The sequence below is a fragment of the Myxocyprinus asiaticus genome, chromosome 48, assembly GCF_019703515.2.
Source record: "Myxocyprinus asiaticus isolate MX2 ecotype Aquarium Trade chromosome 48, UBuf_Myxa_2, whole genome shotgun sequence".
Taxonomy (NCBI): Eukaryota; Metazoa; Chordata; class Actinopteri; order Cypriniformes; family Catostomidae; genus Myxocyprinus; species Myxocyprinus asiaticus.
The window spans coordinates 16,450,526-16,472,671 of record NC_059391.1 but is presented as its reverse complement, the minus strand read 5'-3'; the positions used below and the strand labels follow the sequence as shown (position 1 = coordinate 16,472,671).

Here is a 22,146-nt window from a genome sequence, read left to right as displayed (position 1 = left end):
CTCTCTCTCTCTCTCTCTCACACACACACACACACACACGAGGGTCTACTCTGTTTTTCAAAACTGTATATTTAAAAACAAAATTGTTTTAATGCTTATTTTAAGAAATAATAATAAAAGATTATTCCAAACTATTTATGACAATTAAATGTATGACATAATTAGGCTATAATAACATTATAAAACATAACAGTGATTTTCAACAGAAAGATCTGCATTTATTTTTCTATTTCAGATTAACTCAAATTGTCTAATTGTCTAACAGTCTCAAACTATGACGTGTTTTATTTGACAAAGAAGACATAGTACAAGTACAAATAACTTTATTCATAGAATAAAATAAGATTTTTTGTGGTTGGGTGGGGGGGCATCAAACATTATGTGTATTTATACAGTAACCAAAACTGGGCTATTGGGTCATTGTTTCTCTGAGTCTGTCTGTCTTGTTTTCAAACCAAGAAGTTCTGTTTGCAGTTCTCCAGGCTTTGGAGGGACAGCTGGAATTGTCTAAAATGCAAGAGAAATAACAATAATAATAATAATAATAATAATAATAATAATAAAAGACAATGTTTATGGTGTACACATTAATAATTAATGTTGTGGATTTGAAAAATAAACATCTATGGGTGGATTGGAAATGCGCAATACTTGATCTGGACACTTACCAAATCTGGACGATAATACTGATGAACAACCTGTGCTCCAGCAAACATTGACAACACACTAGCAGCAAACATTCTTAAGTATCTTGGCCAAGATACACCTGCTGGCATCTCTGAAACTCGGCTGGCAGACAGATGTTCTGCCACTTACAATATTATATTTATCTATGGAAAGGAAGCACTCATAATTGCCCTGCTAACTATGTTGATACTTTTACATAAACAATTAAAATGTTAACTCACCACTGCTAGTCTGCACGTGGGTAAATACAGTGGCTACATGAAAAAGCAAATAATATACATGAAAGACAACCACTGCTTATAAAGAATTAAATAATGAGCGTTTCATTTTAGTTTCATGCGCCACTGCCAAAGAGACTCATTTGACATGTCAGATGTTTTTGCTAGAATGCCATTTAATCACTACTATATAGCGACAAGTGTTGCATATGTGCTATTTAATATAAATGTTATTACAATTTACGCATTTAATCGAAGGGGAACGCATACTAACCTGTGTGATGTTTAGCCGATATAAGATTATGACATTTACGATTATGTTCCAGCAACAGCAAAGGTTGCACAAGGGCAATTTTCACGACAGCTGTGGTGTCGCGCATGTCCACAGTATTTGGAAAATTGTAAATCGGTAATCACTACAGGGAGGCATGTAATTTATTGTTTACCAAAGTAAAACTAAATAATTGATGAAAGACTGAAATCTTAATTACTACAAATATCTAAAACTGTTTAAATACTTCAGACAATTTCACGCACGGCACAAAAACCGTTTTAGACAGAAAAGATGTAAGAGAAAAAAATGACCTCCCCTCCAAAAAAAGTCGAGGCTGATTGGCCAAAAATGAAGCCAGACATTATAAACGTAATGCCTCATAGTATAAAAGCATGGACTTTATTGGAACAAGAATAGCACTCCGCATTATGTTTTTCTTATATTATGTTATTATAACATAACAGCATACCAGTCGATCTTTGTATACAATAAATACATATATAATGTGAGGCTTTGCATTACAGAAAAACGCGTTAATGTGTAGCTAAACGTTTTGTAAAAAAAAATTAAATAAAACAGATGCGTTAAAATGGGGACTTTTATTTTGAATTTTGCCTTTAGCTTTGTTGACATTTATACGTTCACTGGCTTCATGCATCATATGTAGCATCAATCTAGACCATATATTTCTGCTCTTAATACTGTTATGTACCAGAAAAGGTCTGAAGAATATATGTGGCAGGTAAGAAGTTTAATTGTATTGCACATAAATGTCAATGTAGGTAACGAAGTGAGTGATTTTATGTTTGTATAAGGTCAATGGTTCACATAGCTCTTAGCTTATTGAGTGCAACGACCTACTAATTAGCTGACAATAGTGTTAAATAGGTGCAAGAGATTAAATGGCCGTATGTTTCTAGTTAAAATGCATTGAAAATATAATTTTTTGCCGATTAATTTAAAAAGCTCTGAATGAAAATGAGGCAGATGTACCAGAACCAATTAAACAAAGGGAGGTGTGGTTTACCAGCTGGCATGTGAGTAACATAAACATGAATATTAATCTATTAAAGTAAGACCACCAATTAAGATGGAAGAAAGGCAGTATTCATCTCTGACGGCTCCTATGGATTATCTTCAGTATTGGTGAGTATGCATAGCCCCAAAAGAACCCAATAGAGTTTCAGCTCATTAAGTTTAATAAACTACTTTCTTTTTATTGCTTTCTCTAATACGGTTTTGTATGCTGCCAATTCAAAAAATGTGCTCATCTGGAAACCTTTATGGGTATATGTCTATTAAATTCAGTGAGAGAAAAATGTGTAAAACACTGGTGAGGAAAATACCATTTTTTACTTTTAGTCTCAATCTTCCAAGTTTTTCTTTTCTTCTTTTTTTTTTTTTTTTTTTTGCTCTTAACTTATTCTTATGCCATCAATGTCTTTTTCAATGCAAATTTGTTTTTTCAGGTACCAAACCAATCAGGAGTTTCAGCCACAGCAAGTGCCGCAGTACCACCAGGTGGTTAACAATGCCCAGTACACTGAAAGACCCATGGAGGACAAAGTCATGACTGATTTAGCAGTACATCAAGATCCCTATCCAGATCAAACTCAACAGCCCAATCAACTCTTTGTCCAGCCACCAGATATGGCCTTGCCACCAGGTATGACCCTCCATCCTCCCAGCAAATGTAAATAAAACTGTTATTTCCACAGCCCAGAAATTTGACTCATGAAATATCTATTTTGTAGCACCTCCGACAATACCATCAAAAGGAAAGAAAAGAGGGCGGCCTCCAAAAGGTGAAGGAAAGGAGCAAGCGCAGGCTGAAGACTCTCCAAAGAAAGCGAAGAGAACACTAGATAGATTCAATGGAATGTCTGTAGAAGAAGTCATGGCTAGAAAGCTGCCAGACGTTATCACCCATAATCTTGACATTCTGATTGTGAGTTTCCATTATAACCACAAAATTGACATTGTCGGTGACTTTTACCTATATTTATTCTGCAATATTTGGCACTCCATACCGATTTTTTATAGATTGGAATCAATCCTGGACTGTTGTCAGCCTACAAGGGAAGGCACTACCCAAATCCTGGGAACCATTTTTGTATGTTCAGTTGAGCTGATCTTATTCTTTGTAAAGGATGTTTATGCATTTATGCATGCTTTTCAAATCTACTGAATGTATATTTGATTGTTTCATAGGGAAGTGCTTGTTTCTCTCTGGGTTGACTGACGAACAGCTCAATCACATGCACGATCAGACTTTGCCTGATAGGTACAGCATTGGTTTCACCAATATGGTGGAGCGGACTACACCAGGAAGTAAAGACCTAACAAAGTAAGAATTGAACATCCTCACATTGCTATATGTAAAGAAAATAGCATGTTTGATAATATCATCTTTCCAAAGACATAGTAAAATCAACAGTGGATGAAGAAGGTGGTTTATTTGAATAGATCAGCAAATATTCCAGCAAAATACTCAAAATGGTTATTTCTTTGCAGCAAAGAGATCCGTGAAGGTGGACACCAACTTTTGGAAAAGCTTCAGAAGTACAGACCGTTAATTGCTGCCTTCAATGGCAAAGGTGAGGCTTTGATTACAAAGTTTTAATATTTCAAAGTTTATACCCCTTTTTACAATGGCATTTTAGTGCCACATCAAAATAAAAATCTGCGATTTTGAGATTAAAGTCATAGCATTACAAGAATAAAGTTGAGATGTTTCGAGAATTTATTCTTGTCAAAATTACGAGAATAAATTTGTATCATTATGAGATTGAAGTCATAATATTTTGAGTACAAGTCGTGAGGAAAGTTACATCAAAGTGATGTGGTGGACATTAGCAAAGTGGAGTGTCTGGGTCTTTGAACACCACTAACGGGAGAAAACATTGGCTCTGTAACTTTGTTGTCATATTAGCCGAGCTGAATTATTGGGACGTTTTTGCAAGCTCTCTGTTCATGAATCAGCTGTGTGTTAGTACAGGAGCTTTCAACCTGTGGGCGCCTGTCAAGGGAGGCGTGGTATGCTTACGCAAGTGAAGCGAAAATTAACTGGAACTGCTGTGAATTATAAAGGCCAATTTCAAGACATTATATGTTGTTACGTCCTCTCAGTTATACTATTGTTTTGAGAGCAAACCCCCCCCCCCCCCCCCCAAAAAAAAAAAAGCAGACTACATTACCCACACCGAGCGGGACTGCACAAATATCTGTCTGGTTCTTTCTCCGGAATAAATTTAGTTTCCTACATAACTGCTGCAGTATCCGGACTCCAGATACTAATAAGTCTGTGCTGATGCGCCAAAAGACCGAGGATTTCTTTATTGCTAAATCCTATCCTAAAGTATGATTTAACTAAATCCTCCACATCGATTTCTTGCATTAATGAAGCTGCTGGCTCGGCATCTGTTCTATCAACGTGATAATGACTTGCTGTTTGTTTTGTTTTTTCTCTCAAAATATTTCTACTTTATTCACACAATATACCAATGTATTCTCATAATGCCATTACTTTATTCTCATAATATTCTCAAAATATTACAACTTTAATCTCATAATGCTATGACTTTATTCTTGAATCTTTATGACTTTATTCTTGTAAAAGGCATGTTATGAGATTATTCTCAAAACATTTTGACTTTATTCTCGTAATACTATGCCTTTATTTTCGACATTCTCTTTTTTTAAATTTTTTTTTTTATTAACGCAGCACTAAAATGCCATCATACCTTGTATCCATGAAATAACTTAAAAGGATAGTTCACCCAAAAATGAAAATTCTAATGTCATTCACTCACCCTCATGCAATCTCAGATGTGGATGGCTTTCTTTCTTTCTTCTGCTGAACTCAAACGAAGATTTTTAGAAAAATATTTCAGCTCTGTTGGTGCAAGTGAATGCTGACCAGAACTTTGAAGCTCCAAAAGTAAGACAAAGGCAGCATAAAAGTAATCCATCCGACTCCAGTGATTTAATCCATGTCTTCAGAAGCAATATTATAATTGTGCATGAGAAACAATCCTTTTTATGTCCTTTTTTTACTTGAATTTCTCCTCCCCGCCCAGTAGGATGCGATATGCACGAAAAATGCGAATCGCTAAAAACAAAAGAAGAATGTGAAAGTGAAAGTGGAGATTTATAGTAAAAAAGGACTTAAATATTCATCTGTTTCCACCCACACCTATCATGTCGCTTCTGAAGACATTTAATTAATGGAGTCATATGGATTACTTTTATGCTGACTTTATGTCCTTTGGTCAACATTTTGGTCAACATTCAATTGCATTATATGAACTAACAGAGCTGAAATATTCTTCTAAAAATCTCTGCTTGTGTTCAGCAGAAGAAAGTAAGTCATACACATCTGGGAAGGCATGAGGGTGAGTAAATGAAGAGAGAATTTCCATTTTTGGGTCAACTATTCCTTTAATCTTGTGTTTTTTTTTTTTTTTTTTTTTTTTTTTTTTATCAGTTGCATGAACATAAATAATCTTTTTGATATTTCAGGCATTTATGAAATATTTTGCAAGGAGATTTTTGGAGTGAAGGCCAAGAACTTAGAATTCGGTTTGCAGCCTTACAAAGTGCCAGACACAGAGACGGTACGAGTTTCTTACTTCATGGTACATGGATCAGAGTCCTGCATGAATACCACTTCCTATGAATTTATTTTATATGGCATTCTTTTGTCCAGGTTTGCTACCTGATGCCATCATCAAGCCCACGTTGTGCCCAGTTCCCTCGTGCTCAGGACAAAGTGCACTTCTACATTAAGCTAAAAGAAGTCAGGGATCAGATGAAGGGAATGGTCAAGACTCAGGAAGTCCAAGAGACAAACTACTCTTTTGATCTGGCTCTGGCCAAAGGTAAAGAGATCATAAAGAGTTTTGGATTGCCTTGATGCGTTTAGAATTTCAAATTCCCATTTTTAGATTGATCTAATATCTCTGATTTATATATATATATATATATATATATATATATATATATATATATATATATATGTATCTGGTCCTTCTCGACCTGCTTCGAGTGGGATTCGAACCGGTTTCTCCGGCATGGGAGGCAGGCGCGCTAACGAGGAGTCTAAAGGCTACAGCCTCTAGCATCAGTCGCTAGTGCGCCTCTTTATGCCAGGGGAGTGAGGTTTACACACTGCACAGCTACCTACCAGCTGGCTACCGTACCACTCACCCCCTAAACCTCACTCCCATCTGGGTCACAGCACCACTGTCCTGCTCGACCTGCTCTGAGTGGGATTCGAATCGACGTCTCCGGCATAGGAGGCAGGCATGCTAACGAGGAGGCTAAAGGCTACAGCTTCTAGCATTAGTCGCTAGTGCACCTCTTGATGTCAGGGGAGTGAGATTTACACACTGCACAGCTACCTACCAGCTGGCTACCATTTCATACAGTTGAAGTCATTAAAACTCATTTTTTAATCACTCCACAGATTTAACATTAGCAAACTATAGTTTTGGTAAATCATTTAGGATATCTACTTTGTGCATGACATGAGTAGTTTTACCAACAATTGTTTGCAGACAGATTGTTTCACTTTTAATTGACTATATCACAATTCCAGTGGGTCAGAAGTTTGTATACACTAAGTTAACTGTGCCTTTAAGCAGCTTGGAAAATTCCAGAAAAACTTTGACAAGCCTTTAGGCAATTAGCCAATTAGCTTCTGATTGGCTAATTGGAGTCAATTGGAAGCGTACCTGTGGATGTATTTTAAGGCCTACCTTCAAACTCAGTGCCTCTTTACTTGACATCATGGGAAAATCAAAAGAAATCAGCCAAGACCTCAGGAAAAAAAAAAAAGCTGTGGAGCTTTACAAGTCTGGTTCATCCTTGGGAGCAATTTCCAAATGCCTGAAAAAGAGGAGATCTACACCAGGCGGTGTGTGAGAAAAGCTCGGAGAATCATCAGAGACTCCAGCCACCCGATCCATGGGCTGCTCTCACTGCTAAAATCAGGCAGGCGTTATCGCAGCACCAGCCAACTTTATGACAGCTTCTTCCCCCAAGCAATCAGACTTTTGAACTCCTTTTTTTTTTATTGTATTTTTTTTTATATGGAATGCCCAATTCCCAATGCACTCTAAGTCCTTGTGGTGGCGTAGTGACTCGCCTCAATCCGGGTGGCGGAGGACGAATCTCAGTTGCCTTGCATCTGAGACTGTCAATCCGCACATCTTATCATGTGGCTTGTTGAGCGTGTTACCGCGGAGACATCACGGCATCCACCGTGGCATCCATGCACAACTCACCACACACCCCACCGAGAGCGAACCACATTATAGCGACCACGAGGAGGTTACCCCATGTGACTCTACCCTCCCTAGCAACCGGGCCAATTTGGTTCACTCAGCACGCCCTGGGATTCATACTCGCGAACTCCAGGGGTGGTAGTCAGCGTCTTTACTCACTGAGATACCCAGGCCCCAGACTTTTGAACTCCTTGATCGCTCACGATACATATATCAGCACTGCACTTTATTAGCCTCAGACTGGACTCACATTTGATACTTCTCTTAATAACACACTGGCAACTGACTATCAACCGACAGCTGAAGGTCAGCACAACACTTCATATTTATTTCCACTGATTACGGGGGGGGGTACAGTGTATTTTTATTGTATACAGTCTTATTGTGTGTACTGTATATTGTATATTGTGTTGTGTAACAAGATGTGTAATTTGTGTTATGTGTAAATTAGATGTTTATTGTAATTGTCATACGGCTATGTTGCGTGGAACTGCACCCAAGACTTTCACCCACTGTTGCACTTGTGTATATGGTTGAGTGACAATAAAGGGATTTGATTTGATTTGAAGGTACCATGTTCGTCTGCACAAAAAATATTACGCAAGTATAAACACCATGGGACCATGCAGCCATCATTCCGCTCAGGAAGGAGATGCATTTGGTCTCCTAGAGATGAACGTAGTTTGGTGCGAAAAGTGCAAATCAATCCAAGAACAACAGCCCTTGTGAGGATGCTGGAGGAAACAGGTAGACAAGTATCTATATCCACATTAAAATAAGTCCTATATCGACATAACCTGAAAGACTGCTCAGCAAGGAAGCTGCCACCGCTCCAAAACGTCCATATAAAAGCCAGACTACAGTTTGCAAGTGCACATGGGGACAAAGATCTTACTATTTGGAGAAGTGTCCTCTGGGCTGATGAAACAAAAATTTAGCTGTTTGGCCATAATGACCATCATTATGCTTGGAGGAAAAAGGGTGAGGCTTGCAAGCCGAAGAACACCATCGTAACCGTGAAGCATGGGGGTGGCAGCATCATGTTATGGGGGTGTTTTGCTGCAGGAGGGACTGCTGCACTTCACAAAAGAGATGGCATCATGAGGAAGGAAAATCATGTGGATATATTGAAGCAACATCTCAAGACATCAGCCAGGAAGTTAAAGCTCGGTCAAAGATGGGTCTTCCAAATGGACAACGACCCCAAGCATACCTCCAAAGTTGTGGCAAAATGGCTTAAGGACAACAAAGTCAAGGTATTGGAGTGGCCATCACAAAGCCCTGACCTCAGTCTGGTAGAAAATTTGTGGGCAGAACTGAAAAGGTGTGTGCAAGCAAGAAGGCCTACAAACCTGACTCAGTTACACCAGTTCTGTCTGGAGGAATGGGCCAAAATTCCAGCAATTTATGGTGAGAAGCTTGTGGAAGGCTACCCAAAACTTTGACCCAAGTTAAACAATTTAAAGGCAGTCCTACCAAATACTAACAAAGTGTATGTAAACTTCTGACTCACTGGGGATGTGATGAAATAAATAAAAGCTGAAATAAATCATTCTCTCTACTATTATTCTGACATTTCACATTCTTAAAATAAAGTAGTGATCCTAACTGACCTAAGACAGGGAATGTTTTCTACGATTAAATGTCAGGACTTGTGAAAAACTGAGTTTAAATGTATTTGGCTAAGGTGTATGTAAACTTCTGACTTCAACTGTGTGTGTGTGTGTGTGTATATATATCCTATTATCAGGGATAATTAAATCCTAATCCAGATGCTAGATATGTCTATTCCAAATATTTTGTGCTTATTTTTTCTTTATTTGAGATTGCTTAATCGGATGAAAGCACAAGTCTTTGTTGTCATTGTTTTTTCTAGAGGATGCCAAAAGATTTGCAATCAAAGAGGAACAGCATGACCCTGGGTACGAGGAGACTTGTGGCCATAGATCATGGGGGGAACCACAGCAAGTGTTTGGTGTTCATTCTTCTAACAGGACAGGTACACACTCCCATGTTCATGGTTAACCTGGAAATGTAAGTGAAATTTAAAATGGTGAAATCTGGGTCTGGAAAAGTCATTGAAATAATAGTTAAGAAAAAAAAACAAATGTCATCGAAACTTCTATAGTTATTAAACTTTTTATTTTTTTATTTTTTTTTTATATATGTTATGCTCCCCTCTAGAATATTCTCAAACAACTAGAAAGGTCATAAAGTCATAGAAATTCCCTGGTTAAAAACTGGGAACCCTGTTCTTAGATTCAGAATGAACATAAATTAATAAATTACTAGTTTCATATCACAGTTTTCCTGTGCTGTTTGCGTCATAAATAGTTTTGACTCCTCGTTAGAAAGAATATGAAAATTTGGATTTCAGGTGTCAAGTGCTAGTAATAATGTACAGGTATCTGTAGAGCAGGTAACGGACAACCGATGGACAATGCAGCCATTTGCGGACTAAATTCCAGACATCAGATGTAGCAGCAACAATGGAACAACCTGAGAAAAGAGGTTATTGGAGAAAGACTTATGTTATGTGCTTGTCTACACCGCATGTACAGAGGAGGACCAACAAGAACTTTTTTTTTTTATCATTGATATTTTATGTTTATGTTTGTTTATGTGTGCTTTCAAATTTGTGTTTGGAGGAACAATGCTGGGAACTTGAAAGCTGGACTGAACATGAATTGTCTGATTGAGACATTTGTTCATTTTGTGCCTCTCTATCCTTTTACTTCAAACATTACAAGTTAAATTACCCTGTTTAATTTGACACAGTTTCACATTTACTAAATGTATACATTGTCTATGGTACTGAAATTATTATCTTGGATGGAAAGGATCTCCTAAAATGTGCACAGAGACTGTCAGTGCAACAAATCCCTAATGCAATCCACTGTTGGACTCTTGAAGTAGTAGTCTTCTAGAGGTGCATCACTGTGCATGACCTCCATGCATGGTTTAGATGTAATATTGCAGATGGCATGCTCAGACATTATGGTGCTTATTTAACACTTAATCACTCAATTTACCTCAATTTGAATGGTATTTTAAGGCTTTTTAGAATTGTGTTTTATTGTAATGGACGTAACCAGTGTGCATATCTGTTTGTGTAATAATTGTGTTTTGTACCATTTGTACATGTGTCGTTATCTCATAATAACAATCTGGCATTGTTGCTGTGAGAATGAATTGTGTATCATGTATGTCATTTTGCAAGTTGTGTATATATATATATTTTTTTTTTCTTTTCTTTTTTTTTATACGTTGGTATTAGCCTACTGATGGATTGTTTTGGAAAATAAAAGCAATTGGTAAAAGCAAAAATGATGGAAATTTGCTATTTCTTTTCTCACTGGTATATTTGTACATTGTACATTTATTGTGCAGCAATTAAAAGCAAAACACAAACGTAACGTTCCACCAAAGTAGGCCCCACTTTAGTTATTAGAGTTAGTATTACTATGATAAAGCCATGTTTATTTTTGTATGATAACAATAAATACTATAACGAGTACTCTATGGCATTTTATTTATTTAGAACGGTCATGTCTGTTTCGGATCAATCTAAAATGACGAGATGATTTTAAGCTTTATTTTGACATTTGCTGAACGGGAAACAGGCGTCTCTTATTGATCTAAGCGTAGCCAATGGTAGGCTTGCTTTGCAGCGTTTAAATGTCACAGGAGAGGGCGTTTATACTAAAGCTTTAGGGGGGTTCGATTCTCTACTGTTATAAAGAAATTAGCACAAATGTTAAATGTGATACTCGTTGAATTTTAAATGTAAAAGTATATAAAATAAAAAGAGGTTCTTAATTATCTTGCCTATTTTCTTACATATAACCGAAAAATTAGTGCCCACTGTGCTCAGAACATCCCCTGTATTCATACTTTGGTACGCTCCACTGTCAAATTGATTTCTCGCTCTTGGTCTTTGTTGCTTTCACCGGTTTTGTTCATAAAACGCGAAAATCAACATTTCACTGGATTATCGTTCTAATCAAATCGCAACGGTATGTATTAATTTGACTAAAGATAGCTTTATTTGAATAATAACACTATGGAAAGGAATGTTTATGTCGATAGAAAGCGTTTTGCGCAATTAGCTACCGACCGTCATTCATTGTACTCAGTGAACTGGCACACTAGGACAGTGTTAGCCGAGCATGCTAAGAAGTGTAACATACACTGCTTTTGTTCACGAAAAAAGGATTATTTTGTTGTTTACCTGTAGTCTTAATGCTGGATTGAAGTGTAACTGCTTAATGTAGTTTTATATCGCCATAAATTAGCAGTTGGTGGTAAAATAGCCAAGCAGTGTCAGAGATGTGTGATGTCCAGGATGACTAAGTGGTGCCCAACACAACAAACTTGTGTTTTAGTAACTGGCTTATTGGGCACCTGGGGCTGGGAATTGTATTATTTATTAATTTATTTGAGATTATGAATGCTATATATAGTGATAGAAATACTTAATATATGTAACTGTTTTAACTGCTGAAAGTTAACCTAATATGGGGTCATAAAAGTGCCACTTATATATAAAGGCTGGTTAGAAATGAGAATTCCCCTGTGAGAATACCACTGAAATTGCTCTTGAAATCAACACGAATATTGATTTATTTAAATCCCGTTAAGATGGATGAAAGGCTCTATGGATCTTTGCCCAATGCCCCCTCGGAATACCTCCAACAATGGTGAGTGAGTATCCCCCATTTGTCATCAATTGGCGCCAAGATTAATTACGATCCCTTTAGTTTTATTATGCTATACACTATGTTATAAAAGAGTGATTTTCACGAAACTTGTCAAGGAAGTGTCCTGGTAATAGTTAATCCCAAACAACTGCAAAAAAAAAAAAAAGTAAAATAAATATATAAAATAATACAACTTTAAAGTACTAATAAGAACACCTGCATTGTGACATTATTTTCCTGACACTTAAGCACATTTTTTACCCCAAGTTGTAATTAATTTAATTAGACCAAGCATTGTAGTTTTTTTTTTTACTTTGCAGTTTGGAGTGAAATAGGACCAGGACATTTACTTGTCAATTTTTATGAATCGCCCAATAACATTCAGCATTTCCGTCTGATTTTGAAGGCTACTAACCAGTCTGTGTCGCATTCATGACACTTGCCCTGCTATTACCTGTTCACATAAGGAAACTGACTTTTGTTGCCAGTTGTTTTTGTGTTTTGAAAATGCTGGTTGCACCATTACTGATGTGCTGTGGTCCTGCCTAAACATAAAACGCTTATTAACATGAATTCATTTTGCAGCAAAAATAGCCCAGGTTCCACTTAATGATTTGCATTCCTTAAAGTATCAAGTATCCCCCTGTTTATATCAGTTACATACTGTATATATAGGCAATAATCTATGTCATAAATATGCTTGTAATGTTTTACTGGATGTTTTATGCAACTTTAATTTGGACTGATTACTTTAGGGCCTGTGCTACTTTTGAAATAGGGTTCAGTCAGCTCAGCAGCATCTGCAAGCCCTTCAGGCTCAGTATCCCCACATGGCTAATGGCAATGCTGCCTTTATGATGGAAGGACCCAGAGAAGAGGGGGGCATGCAGCAGATGCCCGTACACCCAGAAGATGCTGTCCAACAGGAGCCTTGTACTCCACAGCAAGGTAGTTTAACCAGTTTTGCATATGTCAATTCAGTACAATTTAGTTACATTTGGCATACCAATATGTGATGGCATGTTGTCCCCCTTCAGCACCTGCTAAAGGTAAGAGAGGAAGGCCAGTGAGCAAAGAACCTAAAGTTAAAGCTAAACCTGGACCCAAACCCAAAAAAGCCAAGGAGGATAAGGAGGCCCCACCTGCTGAGGGACAGGAGAAGATAGATGAGACTTTCAAGAAAGTGAGGAGGAAAGTTGATCGCTTTAAGGGCATGTCAGAAGAGGAAGTCTTGAAGAAGACACTGCCTGACATCCTTACCTACAACCTTGACTATGTAATTGTAAGTTTACGTGTTTCTTTGTGTGGAATAGCTTTTTGAATCACGTCAAATATTTACTAAACTGAAATTGTGCCGAAAGAGACTTTAATGACACACTGCATATTTTTTAATGATACAGATTGGAATTAATCCAGGGTTGATGGCAGCCTACATCGGAAGATGGTTTCCTGGACCAGGAAACCATTTTTGTAAGTTGGCTAGTATTTTACTCCCCGTTGGACTTAAATAATGCTGCAATTAATCTAACTAACAACTAATCATTAAAATCTATAATAACGGATAGTGAAAATAATTGAGAACGAACTTCATTATCGATTAGTGGATATGTCTTCAAGCCTTTTACCTCTCGGAGGTTTCTCCACCGCTGAAAAACCTCGCCAATGTTGATGCAGCTCCTAGCCCTCGGCTTATCATAATCCCTCTTTTTTAGTTTATATTTGTCTGACCTTTTTCTCTTGGTCTGTTTCTCAGCCACTTGTCCTCCTTGGAGTTTAGAAAGTTCGCATCAGCCAGATTTGCCGTCGCTCTTCTAATGAATTTCCCTCTCGCTCTGCCCCCACCCCCCATCCTGTGTAGGCGCAAGAACCACCCCCTGTTGCTGATTGGCTGGAATAGTGTTGTGTGGATCGGTCCGATCCACTTTGTTTTTGTCCCATTTTCAGAGCCAGGGCTGTGCACAAATACTAGATTTTTTTTCAGCCCACCCACTGAACGGACAGCTAGCAGACTGTAGGACATATTTGCAGAATTTGACAAAAACTGTATTGGATTAGAATTTCTGAGTGCACCTTTAAACTCTTTTTATTGTTGTTTAAAAAAAAAAAAAAAAAAAAAAACAGTGACAAAAGCATGTACATGACATTTACATGTATACAATAAATGCAACGAAAATGACAATAATCAAAATAAATAAATAAATACAAATTAATTAAAAAAACACACAGAAACAGTATCTATTCAAAGATACCATCTCAACAGACAATAATAGTGAAAAACAAAACAAAAATGCAGTTTCTCTTGGGCTCACCATTAATCACTAAACCAGGGGTGAGGGAAAGGGGCACCAAGGTTCATGTGATTAAGGAGGGATGGTTAAATAATATGTGGATATTCAATTTAGATTTTCCTTAAAGTATGATAAAAATGGTTGCTAAACGCCAAAAAAAAAAAAAATGTCATTGTTGTCAAGCATAGTGAATCTATTTTTTTCAGTTTGGATGAACTGCATCAAGTCATGCACTCAGTGAGAGTAATGGGGTGGGGAAGGCTTTTTACAGTTCAGCAGGATAAGCATTTTAGCAATTATTAGCAGAGGGCCATAGTGTTTGATTGCAGCAAAGACAAAGGTATATTTTTGGGAGAAAGGACAAATGATGCCAGTAAAGGACAAGGTTCAATAATTAAATTAAATATATCAGAAAAAGACTTGAAAATAGCATCCCAAAAAGAGTTCAGTGCTGTGCAATGCCAAAAACTATGAATTAAAGTGGTTGGAGCTCGATGACATCTGTCACATATAGGATCCAGATCAGGGTTTAATTGATCAGTATTGTCTATTTGACCAATAGATTCAGTGTAATAACTTAAACTGTATTAATGAATGACGGGCACAAATAGGAGGAATGTATAGGACAGAGAGCCTTTGACCATTCCTCATCTGAAAAAATATAATTAAGATCCGTCTCCCAATTCTTCTTTATTTTAGAAAGAGGTGCAGATGCTGACAATGCTATGATTGAAGAAATTATGTTGTAAATATGGGAGATAAACACTTTGATGGACACTTTAAATTCCAATCAATTTCTTGCTTAAGTGGCGCATGAGGGAAATGAGGAAATATAGTTTTTACAAATTCCCGAGCCTGAAGATATCGAAAGAAGTGAGTTTTAGGAAGGTTGTTGTGACACAATGTCAGGGTTTGGATGTGGAAATGAGGAGACTGGGAGCAGTGACATGCTTCAGGTCAGGCTTTTTTTTGTGTACAGCGTAAGTATTTTTTCAATGCTTTCATTCAGTTCAATAATTCACTCTCAAAATAAACAAACTTCTTCACAATACTCAATAGATCAAACACACAATATAAACAAACACCAACGCTGCACACTCGTTCTCTCTCTCTTTTCTCTGGCGTGCTCAGCTGTTTTTAAGAGCTCTCTCCGCTATCACTGTAATGAGAAACAGCTGTTAGAAATCATGTCAACCAGCTAGACGAGCCACACCACTCCTTCTCTCCCACAAATATACACACGAACATGCCCCCATCACCACAGTTGTATTTTTCCGAAAAATATGAAAAATTAGCAAATGTATTGTCATGGTAGAGATCATTAATATTTCTAATGCCATTTCTGAACCACCGGGCAAATGCTCCATCCGTCATAGAGGGTAAAATGGAAGGATTTTTATAAACAGGAGACATGCCTGATGTCGCCTGAAAGCCAAAATGCTTTCTAAATTGTGAACAAATTTTCAAAGAATGTAATACCAAAGGGTTAGAAGAATGGTGAGAAAATTTAAGTGGTAGAGGAGAACATACCAATGTATGCAGGGAGACATACCTACAAGAGTCACATGCCATGTCAACCCATGCAGGAACCCATTGAGTTCATAATGTGACTGGCTCCAATCTAAAATACCATGAATATTGGCCACCCAGTAGTTGACCAAAAAATTTGGAAGTGCAAAACCGCCTAATCTCAGGTTGCTGAAGAATTATTTTCCGAATTCTAACAGGGCCCTTGTTCCAAATGAAATCAGATACCAACTGATCTAAAATCGCAAAGAATGTTTTAGGTATAAATCAAATCAAATCAAATCACATTTATTAATAAAATAAATACTGGAATACTTCAAAATAAAAATAGAAATTTGGGAAGGACATTCATTTTTATGGCATTAATTCTGCCGGGTCCACCTGGTAAGGTCTTGCTTAGTTTTATTTAACAGAGGAATAAAATTATGCTTGAAGAGATCAACATGTCACAATAACTCCAAGATATCAAAACCTGCTTGAGGCTAGTTTACATGGGAAAATTGTTGCCGGAAGAGATCTAGCGGTGGAATTAATTGGAAAAAACTCACTCTTGTGCAAATTTAATTTGTAACCTGAAAAAAATGCTGAATTAGTCTAAAATATTTAAAACCTAGGGAAGACGGGCTACCGGATCCATGTTGAATTACACAATATCATCAGCATTAAGAGATATTTTCTGTTCCCTTCTCTAAAAATACCTATGATCAGTACAAAAATAAATTGCAAGAGGCTCAATGGCTATGGCAATCAAAATGGGGGATAAGGGACATCCCTGCCTGGTGCCACGATAAAGAGGGAAATAACCAGAGCATATGCTGTTTGTTTTAACAGACGCCAAGGGAGAAGAATATACAATTTTGATCCAAGACACACATTTTTCACCGAACCCAATTTTTTTAACATTATAAAATAAATAGATCCACTCAATGCAGTCGAAAGCCTTTTCCGCATCAAGTGAGACCAGGACTTCTAGAGTATTTAAATGAGATGATGTGTAAATGATGTTCATCAGCCTCCTGAGGTTAAAAAAAAACCCATTCTATTTTTTACAAAGCCTGTTTGGTCTGATGAATTATGTCTTGTATAACAGTTTCTAACCTTAAAGAAAGGACTTTAGCCAGAATCTTCACATCTACATTGAGGAGGGAAATTGGACGATAGAACCCACAGTCTGAAGGATCTTTATCACTTTTTAAAAGAAGAGACATCGAGGCCTGACGCAGTGTAGGTGGAAGAGTACCATTATTCAGTGTTTCTTCAAAAAACAAGCAGTGGGGAGACCCAAGAAGAAAACTTATTTAAGAACACTACAGGAAATCCATGGGACCTGGGATTTTCCACTCTGCATCTGGGATATAGCTTGCGTAATTTCTGTTAAACAAAAGGGTTCATCCAGTTTGGCTTTTGATTCGTTATTGATTTGAGGGATGTCTACATTTTAAAAAAAAAACTATTGATAAAATCAGGATCTTTGAGGGAGTCTGACTGATACAAAGAAGAATAAAAAAGTTTAAATTGTTAAATGCCTGAGGGTCTGATGTAATTAATCCTGCTGAGGTTTTGACTTGAGTGATAATAATTTTTGCAGTTCTGAGTTGCAGAGCAAGTGCTTTACCTGGCTTGTCCCCGAACTCATAAAAATGGTGTCTTGATTTAAGCAAGAGCTGCTCTGCATGGTTGGTGGAGAGAAGATTATATTCTGCCTGCAAGAAAACTCTTTCATTGTATAATGATGTATTTGAATAGTTCTGGTCCAGTTTACCAATCTGCTCAGAGAGTTTACAGAGCTTTTCATTACGTAACTTAGTAATATAAGATGAACGAGAATGGCTTCGCCATCAATTCAACCGATTAATCGAAGAAATAATGGAAGATTAATCGATTATCAACATGACCGTTAGTTACAGCCCTAGACTTAAACATCCATTAGGTTATTAACATCATTCAAAGTCTGTAATTTTGTGTCTTTTAGGGAAGTGTCTTTTCCTGTCAGGATTCACAGAGAAGCTGCTAAATCACATGGATGATGAGAGTTTGCCTGAGAAATATGGCATTGGCTTCACAAATATGGTGGCAAGAGCGACGCCAGGAAGCAAAGATCTCTCAAGGTGTGGTACATATTTAGGAAACATGTGCTGCTTTTACTCATGACCTGGTAAAAATGGTGATATTCCTCTAACCTGTTTTTCTGCAGTAAGGAGCTTCGAGAAGGAGGAAAAATCCTAGTGGAAAAAATAAAGAAATTCAAGCCACTCATAGCAGTTTTTAATGGGAAATGTAAGTACATGACCAGAGATAGTGGTCGATATGGCCTTTTAAATGGTCAATGCTGATATAATACATTAATTACAATTTAATGTTAGCAAGTGAGACATACACAAAATGTATGAAATTTAACCATTATAACTCAAAATTCACAAAAACAAATGTTAAAAGCGAAAATGCATGCACTATCCAAAAGGCTGCTGTTAGATTTTGGAACTGACACTACACAAAATGAGCACTTCTGTCAGTCAGCAGATAGTGATAATACTAATATGCCCAAATATTGTCAGATTAATCTGTCTGTCATTAACCACAGATACAGATTGTGTAGTATAAATGTAAAGTGAAAAAAAATATCATTCACTGGTTACTTTTGTTTCAGGTATTTATGAAATGTTCTGCAGAGAGCTGTTTGGGAAAAAGCCCAAAACGCTTGAATTTGGCCTACAGCCTCACAAGATTCCAGATTCTGAGACAGTAAGAAACCATTTTCTTTGGTTCATTACATGAAAAATTTGCAATGGCGCAAAACTCACTTCTGTAAAGGAGGATATCACGGTCCAATCTTCTGCTTTTCTGTAGGCGTTGTACCTGATGCCTTCTTCCAGTGCCCGCTGTGCTCAGTTCCCACGTGCTCAGGACAAAGTGCATTTTTACATCAAGTTGCGAGAGCTCCGGGATCAGCTGAAGGGTGTGATCAGGAGCAAGGAGATTGAGGAAGTGAACTATAGCTTTGATCTCGGCATGGCCAAAGGTATAAGCATCACTCTTTAGTTAGTTTTTTTTTTTTATATATGATTGCCGTAATTTTCTTAATCATAAAGTGAGAATTATGAGTCATATACACACAATTATGGATTGTATTTGACCACTTTGTCTAACTCCCTCTTACAGAGGATGCTAAGAGGATTGCCGTCAAGGAGGAGCAGTATGATCCTGGTTATGAGGCAGCTTTTGGGGGAACTTATGGTGAACCCCCACCTGATATGGGCCAAAGCAATGGATATTGCAACTTCTCTACATCCGAGGAGACAGGTTGGTAGCCTCGTACGATTCATGATTTTATATTTGTGATTTTATATTTGTGAGTACTTCATTAACTTACACCAGTCAAAAGGCTGGACACAGCTACTCATTCTTCGTTATTTCTATTTTCCACATTTCAGAATAATATTAAACTCGCCACACGTTTTTAACGTGTTATTAAAAGTTGAAGTTGTTTTTAAAATGACACTGCATTTATAAAAATGTTGTGCAGCTGTGCAAGATGCTAAAAAAACTGTAAGACGTGGCGTCTAGTGCATGTTTACATAGAAAACAATTGTAAAACATTGCAGATGGAATAAAGTCCCTTTCAGGGCAAGTCAGTACACTTTGCGGCCATCTTTGGAACACTCCCAGGCAGCTATTTTCTGTGGATACAAGCAACATAAAAGTACAGCTCCTATAGACCTTATTCACAGTAGCGCCATCTTTGATTTTTAATGGGAATGACAATAAGGCTGTGAGGGATAGACTTACTGTCTCTTTAATGGCACGAATGGTAAAAAGTTGTATAAAGCTCCTAGGTCCCATCGGAGTTTTTTGTCAACCGAGTGTTCTTGAAAATATTTTTTTTTAATGTTTTGTCCACGGAACGATCCAAAAACACTTTAAACTGCAGTACAGCCCATTGTATGTCTATCCCTCACAGCCTCATTGTCATTTGTCAAAAATCAAAGATGGTGCTGCTGTGAAAAAGGTCTATCTACTTGAATCGGGAAAGACCGAAATCTCCAAAACTATTGATCAAGATTACGATCAAACAATAGAATCATAAATTGTTTCTTTACCTCAGATCACACCAAAAAATCTTTTCCCTGCTGAACTAGCTAATGCGCAGGTGCGTTCTCGAGTTGATTGACAGGTGATGTCTGTATCTAAAAAGTGATTGGCTCTTTTACCTGTAAGGCAGGACTACCATTTCTACATCTGCCATATTGGGTGTTCCAATTTCTCCATTCATTTTAATATAAGTACTCTGTACAATGGCCCCTTATATTTTAGCTTGTTTAAAGTGCCTAGTTTGCACACTGTTACATTCTAACAACCAGTTTTTCCACCTGGGATGCTTTTTAAACAGCATTGAAGGGATTCCCATCTATGCTGTGCACTTCTTGGCTGCTTTTTCTTCACTATCCAGCCCAACTCATCCATTAATAGTTATTAAAATATTAGTTTTGTAAAGAAATTGATACTTGGGCGGAATTTATTTTTGTATACAAAGTTATACAAGTTCAAGAGAAACAAATTCAGTCAACTTTAGACTAATTGTGTATTTTGAGTCTTTATCTGTTCTAAAACATTTATATCTGTAACAGAGCCATTGTGGCAAAGTTTAATGTCTGTTCATGTCTTTTAACCATCAGCACAAGCAGCTGAGAAGCCACCTACTAATCCAAACGCAGTCAGCCAAGTTCAGGATGGTCAGTGGATGATGCAGTCTTTTGCTGATCAGATTCCAGACATCGGCAGCTCCTCTCAAGCCCAAACCTGGGGTGTATGAGGACAGGCCAAGGCGTGGGACGTCATATGAAGCCTGTTTGGGGGAGTTCATGTGCTCTTCTGGGGATCCCATGCCTCTTATCAGCTCTTCTCAGAACTTAATTCAGGACTCTTAAAGCACTGGTTTCTTTCCCATGCTATAATGTGACAGCCTGTTATATTTTATTTACGCAGTCTGTGATCTGTGTGGTATGCCACATTGAATAGATGGATGGGACTTCAGGAATCATTTGAACAATCGCAGTGAATCAACTTGCACAAGGAGAATCCAATGGCTGCTACGCTCAGACTTTACCTCAGAACTTCAATTGGAGGCCCTTAAGATCTTTGATATCTCTTTATCAAAGAAGAGAGTCTTTTAAGAACTGTTTTTGCAATGAATTTCAATTAGAACTTTTAGGTAGTAGCATTTCTATGGAATTGGAATATATACTCATCTTTAACATTAATTGTTTAGAGTAAACTTTTGGTAGTTTAGTGTACAAAGTTCTGAGCACTGGTTTATTACATTACTTGTGAAATCAGGGACTGATGCTTGATTTGTTAATACAGAGAGTATTTCATTTGATATTTTTAAATGGGACGCACCATGCTGTATCCTTGTGTAGTAATATTTCAGATATCTCTACACAATCCTTTTAAGGCCTCGGTTTTAAAGACCGTTTATTTCACAATGTAAAATCCAGCTAATCCAGCTAATCAATGTTTTGTTTCTATTTAAAGTGTCATCATGTGTCAAATGAGGTGTTTTTACATGTTGGAAGATGCCGCCTTGATGGTTTTAGATGGAAACTTTTGAAATGCCTCTGTAAGACACTGAGTTACAGTTAAGTATGATTGTTCATTTGGATGAACTTTGAACCATGTTACATGTAAGGAAGCATGTTATCAAAGTTTATAAACTGTTCACAACCACCTCTCCATCTTCTACAGTACTGTAAATCACAATAGAGTGTGACAGATTATACAAGTGAAGATGGCTGAACTAATTTTGAATATGCCATAAATTGAGTTCTCCAAATGCTTTTACTTGGTGCTCTTTTTTGAAACTCGCTGTAAACATGATCTTTTTTGGTTAATTAAAATACAATTGTCGTTATTTCTGCTTGTGCACATTTATTTCTCTAAGATAATTCAGAATTAGACCCTTTATTTGTGACCAGTGATTTTCTCAGTTCTTACAAATAACTAGCTTTATATTACATATTTGTAGTAAATCATGAATTGCTATTGACAACTCAAGAAGTTCTTTCTGGCATCAATATTTTAAATAATTTTAGATGTAATCTTTGATTTAGAGGTGTCTGAGCCAAATGCATTGATAATTGGTTTGGAAGTGAAACATTGTGGTTGATC

At 37.2% G+C, this 22,146-nt stretch overlaps 3 protein-coding genes across 11 annotated transcripts; 2 read left to right on the top strand and 1 right to left on the bottom strand.

The window, feature by feature from the left end:
- Window positions 1-198: 198 nt before the first annotated feature.
- Window positions 199-1,498, bottom strand: LOC127437523 (protein brawnin). 3 transcript variants are annotated; one of them, XM_051692508.1, is made up of 4 exons: window positions 1,180-1,495; window positions 909-941; window positions 669-830; window positions 201-507 (listed from the first exon to the last, which is right to left on the bottom strand). In XM_051692508.1, exons 3-4 carry the CDS (start codon window positions 774-776, stop codon window positions 418-420), a joined length of 198 nt encoding a protein of 65 aa, XP_051548468.1. In that variant the 5' UTR covers window positions 777-830; window positions 909-941; window positions 1,180-1,495; the 3' UTR covers window positions 201-417. The 3 variants fall into 3 exon arrangements, with proteins under 3 accessions (XP_051548470.1, XP_051548468.1, XP_051548469.1); XM_051692510.1 differs by lacking the exon at window positions 909-941 and having other exon boundaries at window positions 199-507; window positions 1,180-1,498; XM_051692509.1 differs by having other exon boundaries at window positions 202-507; window positions 669-941; window positions 1,180-1,494.
- Window positions 1,499-1,790: 292 nt separating this feature from the next.
- On the top strand, window positions 1,791-10,923 carry LOC127437706 (G/T mismatch-specific thymine DNA glycosylase-like). 5 transcript variants are annotated; one of them, XM_051692796.1, is made up of 11 exons: window positions 1,791-1,921; window positions 2,253-2,325; window positions 2,649-2,845; window positions 2,934-3,127; window positions 3,223-3,292; window positions 3,391-3,526; window positions 3,694-3,776; window positions 5,701-5,795; window positions 5,888-6,059; window positions 9,343-9,500; window positions 9,886-10,923. In XM_051692796.1, exons 2-10 carry the CDS (start codon window positions 2,270-2,272, stop codon window positions 9,489-9,491), a joined length of 1,152 nt encoding a protein of 383 aa, XP_051548756.1. In that variant the 5' UTR covers window positions 1,791-1,921; window positions 2,253-2,269; the 3' UTR covers window positions 9,492-9,500; window positions 9,886-10,923. The 5 variants fall into 5 exon arrangements, with proteins under 5 accessions (XP_051548756.1, XP_051548755.1, XP_051548753.1 ...); XM_051692795.1 differs by having other exon boundaries at window positions 9,881-10,922; XM_051692793.1 differs by having other exon boundaries at window positions 9,343-9,465; window positions 9,886-10,919.
- A 433-nt stretch (window positions 10,924-11,356) lies between these two features.
- On the top strand, window positions 11,357-21,889 carry tdg.1 (thymine DNA glycosylase, tandem duplicate 1). 3 transcript variants are annotated; one of them, XM_051692790.1, is made up of 11 exons: window positions 11,357-11,482; window positions 12,108-12,166; window positions 12,945-13,114; window positions 13,204-13,448; window positions 13,567-13,636; window positions 17,954-18,089; window positions 18,176-18,258; window positions 18,629-18,723; window positions 18,829-19,000; window positions 19,141-19,281; window positions 20,655-21,889. In XM_051692790.1, exons 2-11 carry the CDS (start codon window positions 12,108-12,110, stop codon window positions 20,789-20,791), a joined length of 1,308 nt encoding a protein of 435 aa, XP_051548750.1. In that variant the 5' UTR covers window positions 11,357-11,482; the 3' UTR covers window positions 20,792-21,889. The 3 variants fall into 3 exon arrangements, with proteins under 3 accessions (XP_051548750.1, XP_051548752.1, XP_051548751.1); XM_051692791.1 differs by having other exon boundaries at window positions 11,419-11,482; window positions 12,108-12,170; XM_051692792.1 differs by lacking the exon at window positions 12,108-12,166.
- Window positions 21,890-22,146: the final 257 nt, after the last annotated feature.

Coding starts and splice junctions, on each gene's coding strand:
- LOC127437523 (XM_051692510.1), bottom strand. CDS start 776: ATGCCAGCAGGTGTATCTTGGCCAAGATACTTAAGAATGTTTGCTGCT. Junction 508..668: donor AGTATTATCGTCCAGATTTG/GTAAGTGTCCAG, acceptor CTTGCATTTTAG/ACAATTCCAGCTGTCCCTCC.
- LOC127437706 (XM_051692793.1), top strand. CDS start 2,270: ATGGAAGAAAGGCAGTATTCATCTCTGACGGCTCCTATGGATTATCTT. Junction 3,128..3,222: donor ATAATCTTGACATTCTGATT/GTGAGTTTCCAT, acceptor GATTTTTTATAG/ATTGGAATCAATCCTGGACT. Junction 9,466..9,885: donor TCATTCTTCTAACAGGACAG/GTACACACTCCC, acceptor TCTGTAGAGCAG/GTAACGGACAACCGATGGAC.
- tdg.1 (XM_051692790.1), top strand. CDS start 12,108: ATGGATGAAAGGCTCTATGGATCTTTGCCCAATGCCCCCTCGGAATAC. Junction 18,259..18,628: donor AGCAGTTTTTAATGGGAAAT/GTAAGTACATGA, acceptor CTTTTGTTTCAG/GTATTTATGAAATGTTCTGC. Junction 18,724..18,828: donor AGATTCCAGATTCTGAGACA/GTAAGAAACCAT, acceptor GCTTTTCTGTAG/GCGTTGTACCTGATGCCTTC.